At 35.7% G+C, this 9,659-nt stretch overlaps 1 protein-coding gene across 1 annotated transcript; it reads left to right on the top strand.

Annotated features, from left to right (window-relative positions):
- The first annotated feature begins 2,016 nt into the window (after positions 1 to 2,016).
- LOC119636056 (mediator of RNA polymerase II transcription subunit 12) lies at positions 2,017 to 6,387 on the top strand. The gene is made up of 8 exons (XM_038031143.1): positions 2,017 to 2,280; positions 2,439 to 2,592; positions 3,404 to 3,976; positions 4,035 to 4,189; positions 4,269 to 5,071; positions 5,146 to 5,266; positions 5,324 to 6,032; positions 6,095 to 6,387. Exons 1-8 carry the CDS (start codon positions 2,212 to 2,214, stop codon positions 6,286 to 6,288), a joined length of 2,778 nt encoding a protein of 925 aa, XP_037887071.1. The 5' UTR covers positions 2,017 to 2,211; the 3' UTR covers positions 6,289 to 6,387.
- The last annotated feature ends 3,272 nt before the right edge of the window (positions 6,388 to 9,659 follow it).

The raw sequence follows: 9,659 nt of genomic DNA, 5'->3' as shown, positions 1-9,659 counted from the left end.
GAGATGAATGCAGAAGTTTTGACAGAAAGTTTTCTAAACGGAAACGTATTACGTAATGGTACAAAACGGAATATAGGAATCTTGGAATAAGTCTCGAGGGCTGATTTTACCATTGCGCTGCTAGCGAATGCTGTGATTCCTCAAGTAGTAGAGCCAGTAAGATCATGTGAAGATTGTCTTATTACCGAAGATGACTCCAATCGGTCAATTAGCTATACAATCGCTACCACAATTGAAAGTAAAACCAATAAATAATTCCCTTAAAAGCAAGTCAACCAAAATCCTGTAAAATGCCATCAGCTCGACCTCACGAACTTTGCAAGTGAGAACTAAATCTCGTTTTTCTTATATTATATTAATTTTATTTAATGATTACTTATATTTATTTTTTTAATCTTTTAGTGAAGTCCAGCAAAGATGCGAGTGTGTTTTGAAAACGCAGCCTTAGCTGCTAGAGCGTCAGTGTCGAAGCTTGTTACTGGTTTGCGGGAAAGAAATTCGGTTTCTGTGGTATTTTTGTATAGAATTTTATAACATATAGACATTGTTCTACGTAGGAGGATAAAATAAATTCATTCTTTTTAGTGATTTGACATTCTAGACGAGTTAGCCAATAGTCCTGTGGTCAACTTGTTGGCTTTTAGCTTTTATACGATTATTTTATAATATGTTAGTCCTGGGTTTGATGAGAATTTGCCTGAGTGTTCTCATCGAGTTTTGAACCCGGTTATTTATACTGACAAAGTTCGCGGTGGTTGCACAGATAGTCCTTTGCAAATTTTCAACTAATGATTACGTTGGAAATTGTAAATTTTTAACTCCGCATCCGAATTATATCGCACTTGATCCGTTCCAATCGAAATCGAAAAGTTCACATGCGGAAAAAGTTAAGAAAAATAAGCTTAAAACAAGAAAGATTTGGAGAACATGGGCTTCGCTGATGCCTTTAAACAATGTAAAAGAATTGCTTGAATGTTTTAAATTGGAAATCGTCTCTAGTGCTTGTTTTTTTATATCTAGCACAAAAGAGTAAAACTAAAATTTCAAATAATATAAATTAAAAAAATGTTTATATTAACACAAAATTACTTAAAACGCAATCACGCTTTGCTGCTGCTTTTTTTATTAAGCTATTTTTAAGGTCTTTCGAAATTCAGAGCCAATTTTCCATTTGCGGTCTTCTGGAAGATTTTAAATTTCATAAACGCGCGTTTAGAGCCGCTAGAAGTGATAACAATAATATAAATAGAAGGTTGAGTTTTATTTTTAATATCTAACAGCTAATCAACTAGCGCTTAACTGTGTTATTCCCCTTCTCGACAAGCGATTTCAATTCATCCATCATCGTACGATACTTTGTGGGAACTGGCACATTTGCATGTACACACAAATAAAATTAAAAAGACACACAAGAATAAATAAAAACATTTTATTTTAAATTTAGAAATTAGCTGTCTAATGATATGTTGTTCGATTTAAAATTTTATTTTATACCCTACATTATTTTATAAGGAATGAAAAAGAAGCAATAAAGTCGATTTATGTCCACTTTTATGTATATTTGTGAAATCACAACATTTAACTACATCCTTTGCTTCGTTTTATTTATAAACTAAGTGTATTTTCAGTATTGTGAAAAATTTATATTTTAAATAGCTCCTTAGGAATATAAGCGAAGCTTCATTGTGTCAGACCCCTTAGTTGTATGAAATTTGTAAGCATATTTTAGAACATTTGAAAAGTATGTGGAGTCCTGAGTAAAGTGACCTAAGATGCATGTTGCGTTGAATATTCTGTCATCTTACGTGTTTCTTTTTTTTTCTGTATAGGCAGAAGAAACTATTCGGTGTATAAAAGCGATATAAGCGACATTCCTAGGTATATATACATATATATATATATTTAATTTATTTATATATTTGAAGAAATATTTTCTATATACTTACAATTTTTTAACACAAAATTTATGTTATGAGGAAAATCGGTTTTATATGCTAAATACTATTTCTTGCAACCATGTTAAACAGTACCAAATAAATATAAACAAGAAAGAGAATCCACAATCCATTTAATAATATGGCGGTTGATATGAATTAAATTTTTGTGACAAACATAAAGAAAGAAAGTACGGGCACAAACAAAGCAGGCGAGGAAAGACAAATTCATTCGATCAAGTTTAAAAAGAAAATAATTTGTTTTTGGACGTATACTATGGAAGATTTGCTGAAACTTTCTGAAAAAGCAGAGTCTTACCCCAAGGAATTGGAGAAAAAGAAAAAGGTAAAGTTAAGCGTCGCCATTTTGGTATTTTCATATATTTGTTGTTAATTATCTTAAATTTCCGAGGCTTAACAAACTGCGTGAATTTTTCGTTAAGTAATGCGGAGGATATTTAGTAGAAAATTGTAAAAAGATCATTTTATCTCTTCAATTTATAGGAGTGGCTTGAAAACTTGCGTAAAATTTTATATGGGAACTCTGTTAGTAAAGCTGAGCCCAAAAATGAAGAAAATAGTTTACCATCGCCGTCGCCCTGCCAAACTATGAAGCGTTGTAAACGTCTATCTTCTTTAGACGAGGAAAACGCAGAGGGTAAGTGCATTTATTTTCTTTGCAGAAACTTCATACGTACCCCGCCCAGTGAACGAGGATTACGCGAACAACATGTGTTCAGTTCCTTCTTCATCAAGAACTGTGATAAATATCCGTCATTGGAGAATATCTATGATTTAAGTAGAAGTAGGAGTAATTTATGTAAATTCAAGACATTGCTCCGTCTGCTCGTTTCTGCTTTATATCATAGGGTAACATTTCATTTTTCTGAAATCACACAATCTTGCGTACGTAGATGACTGTTTTGTTGGCTTTTTTAACGGACAGCTGCTTAAAGCAACAAAGGAACTTTTCGTTTCGAAGTGTATTCATTAGATAAGGATATGGCGTTTGCCATATGGAAAGATTAATTTGAGCTGAAAATAACACCTTTGACCTTTGATTCTTTTGTTCATCGTTTTTAAAGAAGCTTCCTACGCCATACGAAGCTTATCGAGTTAGTCAATTGAAATCTTACACTGTTTTGAATCTTGCGCTTAAGTACGAACGATTACTGTAGGTTAGCTTTGAAGTCGCGTCTTGATCAAGGGAATTGTTATATTGTTATCTTGCAGCAAAGTTCACTTCTTTCATTAGAGAAAATATATAGAAATTTTGATACTAGAAAGTAGTAATTTTATTGCCAATGTAAGGGTCACTTCTTCTGTTAGCGGAGACCTAGAAAGTTGGGCAACACGACGTCGATCTTTTATTTTATTTAAAATGTAATTTAAATTAAAACCGAAAGCAATATCAGGCTTTGATTTGTAATTGGAATTCTAAGTAAAGTGAATAAATATATTATTTTTAGATAATGAAGACTCTAGCGCTAAGCCGAATAGGAAGTCGAATGAAATATTGTTGTCATCGGCAAGTGAAATCGAACGAGGAGAGAAGAATGATCAAATATTGCCAGTGCCAGCCCCTCGCGGATGTGGTGCAATTGTCGTAGCCGTCGAATCAGACACAGTCTCTTCAACAGTCAGTAATTCCAACGATAAAGAATTAATGCCGCCACCACTTCCACCGTCAGTATTAGAAAACGTCGATTCGTCTGTGGAGGTCGCTCATAATTCTTCCGGTCGGCCGCAACGCGCCGCAAAATTGAAATCTGAGAAAAATCTCAAAGAACCTGAATTGCGAGGTAAATTGAGACAACCAGCCATTGTCAATGTTAAGGTTAAGTTGGAAGAAGAGCAGCGTTTATCTCAAATGAAGACGCGGAGTACTAAGGCAGATACCAAGGCAGACGATTCTGTAATTGTTTTGCCAAGCAAGAAGCCGTCTACGATAGAAATTAACAGTACTTCGGAAGATGAGGATCAGGCTCGAACAAGTGTCGAAAAAGAATGTATTAATACCACACAAACACAGCAGACATCCGGTAATGATTGCTAAAGTTGATTATTGCATTCAATGTTATTTGATTATTGTTTATATAGATGGCTCTTTCGAGCAAGCTCAAGGCAATGCCCGCCAATTGCGTATTAGAGTTAAGCGTGAAAAGATCAGTTTAACAAATAAGGACAATGTTAAAAATGATGCCAGTGCTGAAGCAACATTCAAAGATCCACCTTCGGTACCATTGCCAATAAAGGTAGGTATTGATTACGTAATAGGTAACAGTAGACGTGAGCAAATTGTGCAATTTTTCTCTTTTTAATTGCTCTATAAAGACAAAGGTAGACACATCTTTGGAAGAGGCATCCAGTAGCCAAAATTCTACGTCGACATCGACAACTAACAGGGTTGCAGCCTCCAAAAAAGATCGGAAGAAGAAAAACGCGGTTCCACATAAACCCATTAAAGTTGAGCGTCTTAGTGATTTTGAAAATCGGTCACCAGTTGCCTCACGTACACGTAAAGGTGGTTCTAATCGAAATCAGCCGGATTCGGAAGATGGTTTCGCTAATGCAGCGTCTAACGGAATTCCCGAAACCGATTCGAAAGTGCACACATCAATTTATGAGGATGCTGTTCAATCCCCCCCCGTTCCTGGGGAAGAACTTCCAAAAACCGTCTCTGCTGCCGATAAGGCAAGCAATGTTAATGAAACATTTAATGTGGACCGGCAGCAAGGCGATCAATGCAACGGCACAATTACTGTTGCACCGCCAGCACATGATGCTACTTTTCGAGCAGAGTTTACTCATGAAACATTTGTTGTAGATTCTAATCTAAACGCTACAGCAACTGTACAAAAGGGTGTTCAGGCTGAAGCAGAGGGAAATCTTACTTTCGCTGTTACATCCCAAAATAAAAGTAAACAAGAAGAAGACGCAGTCGATCAAAAATCGTTCGAAACGGCAAAGGATGCTTCAATACCACGCGATAATAGTCTTATTACCGAAGACGAATCATCCGGGCAGCCAGCTGCACAACAACTACCGCTACTATCGAAAATAAAACCAGCAACTAATTTTCTTAAAAGTATACCGACTTCAGCTAAAGCGTATAAAATGCCACCAGTTCTTTTCAAGTGAGGATTGATTTTTACTTTTTAACTATTATATTAATTTTATTATTTAAAAATTATTTATATTTATGTTGTAGTCCGTTAGTGCACAGTCCAGTAAAGATGCGCGTGGAAGCTTTTGAAAATGCAGCTGTAGCCGCGAAAGCGCCAACTTCGAAACGTGTTACTCGCCTGAAGAAAGAGAACTCAGCTCCTATGGTAGGTTTGCATGAATTTTTGTTTGATTCTATAACTTACAAGCATCGACTTACATAGGCTGGTGGTAATGGCAGTTCGATCACTCCCACCATTGGTAAACTAGGTAATCCTGCTCTTGGGCGTTTTCTTACACCTACGCAAACTAGCAATCTTACGCCTGCTTCAGGGGCAATCAAAAAATTGCCTAGCAGCGCGTCCAAGGCCACGATGCCTCTGCACAGATCCGCAACTGCTTCTAGTTTAAAGAATAGCGTGATTGCAGGTTCATCGAAAAATTTACATCGCGAGAATAGTAGCGATGATGTTCATAAAGCCTTCAGTCAAAGCGAAGAGCGGAAGAAGCAGCGTGAACAGAAACATTTATTGGCCGCACAGCAACGTGAGGCAAAAGAACGCGAACGAGCTGAACGTTTCGCAAAACTAGCTCAGGAACGGGAGGAAAAACTTCTTAAAAAACAATTAGAGCAGGAACGAAAAAAACGTGAACTGGAAGAAATTAATCGAAAATTGCGCCTTCAGGATGAAGCATTAGCTGCCAGTGCTGAGGCTAATAAATTGAAAGCAATCAGAGCCAAAGCTGCAGCTCAGGAACGTGAAATGTTATTGAAACTGCAACAAGAACAGCAGATGTTCAAGCAACGTATCATGCCGCCGCCACCGAAATTACAAACAAAATATAGATTTGAAATGTTACACGAAGACGATTCGACCGACGAAGAGGGCAAAACATCCTACAAACGCCCACCGCCGCCTACTTGGAGTCGAAGTAAATTAATCAAAACGTATTATGAAATCGTATCGAATCTCATTACATTTATAAATTTTTAGGTCATGAACGTGGACCGCACATTCTAATGCAACAACACGTCCCCCTTGACGTTATTGATAGTTTCTTCTCAGTGCAACCATTAACGGCTGATTTGAAGACGATATTCCCAACTATCGATGATCGTTATTTAAAACGCAATTCCAGTGTATTATGGTCTACACCGCCACGTTATTCCGAATTGCCGAAATATTAAGCAACTGGAACTGATCGTTTAGAAAATTATTGTTTTCATTTTTTTCATTTATGCATTATGATTGACATTTTGATTGCTGTTGAAGTTTTTTTTTTTGTTTGTCGTTCGACATCTCTTTGCAATTATAAATGGTGAATAAATTAAATCAATTATCTCGTTGAAATAAAGAAAATGGCATGCCTATCTTGAGAGTATTTCTCCCACAGTAGAAGTTGCGAATTGTCGTCTACAATCAGGAGTCATCAATTGACACTGAAGATGTTTCAGTTAAATATAAAAAAAAAAAAAAAAAAAAATCTATTACGAAAAAAGCAAACTAAAGTTTGTTTGTCCGCTGTATCAGGCCATTTGCTTTCAGCTGTGGGATGTAGAATGACATTACTAATATCTTATTGATGCTTTTTCAGTTAAAAAGTGTTATGTTCAAGGAGAAGAAGCAAGATAAAGCAAAAAATTAAAGCTCCAACAATCATAAAATAACTTCATTCATTGGTCATGGTTTCGATTTGAAAAACAACTAAACCATTTTTGTATGTAATATATGACAGAATATACATGTTCGTTCATGCACAGGCGCACTCATGTACGGACATACATACATACATACGTACATAGGCATACCCTCCTCCATGTAAAAAAAAAAAATTATTCGCAAATTGTTTAGCACCACATAAACGGGCAAAAGAGAGGTCTGTCTTATTAAGATACGATAACAAAAATATATACATCTACGTACATTGATAGGCACTGGAAAATCTACAATAGCTTCGTTTGAATTAGTAGACCGTAGAGTTTCTATGCAGCTCGTCAGAGAAGGGGGTATACTAAATCATTCATTCCGTCTGCCCGCGTCAGGCATAAGCATTAAACACTCTTTTAATTATAAGGAACTTTGAATGGTCCGATGCCTATTGTACTTATTCATCATAGTCAAGTTCCTATCTTCGTATTCCTTCCTTAGCACATTTATGCCTTTCTTTAATTTCGAAAGTTTTGAGGTTTCGGCCTAGGCAGACGACTTCAATTGACGTAGAATAACAACATGATCTGCAGGTATTCAAGATTCGTTCAAAGTGTAAAACTTTGCTTGTTTGACTATATTTCTTTTCAAATCATATAATATAGTAATTATAATATAACGTAACCATAGAAATTACTTATCGTTCTATTATAATATAATGAATACATGTAGAAATTCAATAGTCGTGGTAATCGAAGTATCCAGTCAAGTATATGAGCATAGTGTTACTTAGTGTTAGTTATCGTATCAAATGGTCATTGATCTGTTGCAAGGCAAAGTAATTGATTGACTGTTGTCCGACAGTTGAAAGCAAATAAAATGTTAAAAGGCTAATGAAATGAAAATTACATACCCTTGACTTTTCAATCAACAAACGTTCGTTTTAGAAATTTTCTTCTTTTGTTTTTTCTTACAAAACATATAATTTGTTAAAATATTCCCATAAAAGTAAATGTGTATGTATTTGTGATAGAAATTAGCCATGAAAGGAGTAAGAAACTTATCGCGAACTTTGTATAATTAAGATATTGATTACGAGTATCATGTTAGGTTTGTACGAACGTACGTAACAGCCAGACGGAAGAAGGATTTGAGCTAAGTCCACCTTTTATTAAGCTTGTTTTTAGTCGTGATTTGATTAGGATACAACTTAGGTGACAACATGTCTGCTATTTTTAGAACTTGTTCCGGGTTTTTTGCAACACGTTTTCTGTTTCCGGATTTATAAATGGTCCCGAAAGACAGTAGTGTGAGAACGTAAAAGTTGAAATGCATACCTAAGTGGGTTAGATTGTAAACTAAGAATGTAGGAGTAAGTCAAGAGAGGCGCACAGCACTGACTGCGTAAAAAGTGGGTTTTCTGTTGAACGCCTCTCTGAGAAAAATTTTCCCTCATGTTCGATGTTTCACTAGAAGACAAATTTAATTTGTTAATTTGTTAACGTTGTTAACATTCAACTACACGAGATGAAGTGGTCAATCACACAAAATCAATCTAATAGCTAGTCCCTCATGCATATATGGTGCACTACAATCTCCTGATCATCTACTTTTTGTCTGTCCAAATATTGATTAATCCATTCGCCAATCCATCATGATATGCGGATTGTCTTCCTGTGAACGTCTTCCCTGTTCGTTTTCATAACTTGGCGGCTTATATAGCAATCTTTTCTTTTTTTCAATGCGCAATGAAAAATGTAGCTTTCGTTGTTGTATTCAGCCGTTTGCTAAAAACGGCGATCGAAAGTTAGGTTTTTCATACGTGATTATCCCTCCAACATCCAAACGTCTTTAGACTTCGTACCCACATAGAGCCTTTTTTTATAACGCATAGAATCTCATGTTATTGACTCGCGAACGTTAAAAAAGAGGAAGATTTTTCACGTCTTCGCGAAATCGCGGATTTAAAAAATTTCTGTAATTAATATAAAATAAGTTAATAATTTTGAATTATTTTCAGTTTATACGGGACGCAAAAAAAAAAAAAATTTGAAGGAATATTACATACCATCGCCTTATTATTATGTCCTTATCTTGGCCGATTATAACCTCGCAAAATGTTGGGTTATGAGTGCGGTCTACGTCGTGACTTATTACAAGCTGGCAGTGGCTCTTACATCTCTAGGATCAAGCTGAAATGATTCGGATAAAACCAGAGAAAATGGTGCAGGCACACAGAGTTTTGGTTCAACTGCTAAATCATGTCGAATTGGCTTTGGTCGTCGAAGAAAAGGTTTACCATCAGGATTCCATACGGTGCCTGCCTTAGGAACGAATGCCTCTGGTAGTGACTAATGTTCTTACTCGTTAGCATATAAAGGTGCAGTTTTCGTAGGAACGTTTATATGCGAGGGTGTAAAAAAACGTGCACAGTCGAACCAAATTATTCATATAAATTTAGAATACCCTTATACTAGTATTCAGTAATTTTTGCCCGGATATTTTTTTGCAATTTATTTCCACATAATGCTTTTTTCGAAGTAAGGTTTTGTATAACGAGTTGGTTAAAAACAGGTCAATGCATCAGATTTCATCAAAATATCTCAAAATTCCACTTTGTAGGTTGAGAACATCGAAGTATATGGACAGACAACTTTAGATTGATTTAGATTCTGAATTCATTCAGAATCATTTTCGACCGATATAATAAAAGATAGACTTATGTTAATTCTTTCCGCGTGTTGCGTACGTTCGCACAAACTTAATACACCCCTGTATCACAAAGGGTAAGAAGAAAGATATTATTGTTTGCTATTTTACTTTATATATTTCTCTCAACGTTTTTCTCTCATGTGATAAATAGTCTGAAATTCCTGAAACTGGTTTTTCCTTGTAACGCGAAAACTGCTGC

Source organism: Glossina fuscipes, unplaced genomic scaffold (assembly GCF_014805625.2).
Source record: "Glossina fuscipes isolate IAEA_lab_2018 unplaced genomic scaffold, Yale_Gfus_2 27, whole genome shotgun sequence".
NCBI lineage: Eukaryota > Metazoa > Arthropoda > Insecta > Diptera > Glossinidae > Glossina > Glossina fuscipes.
This window is presented reverse-complemented; position numbering and strand designations above follow the sequence as displayed.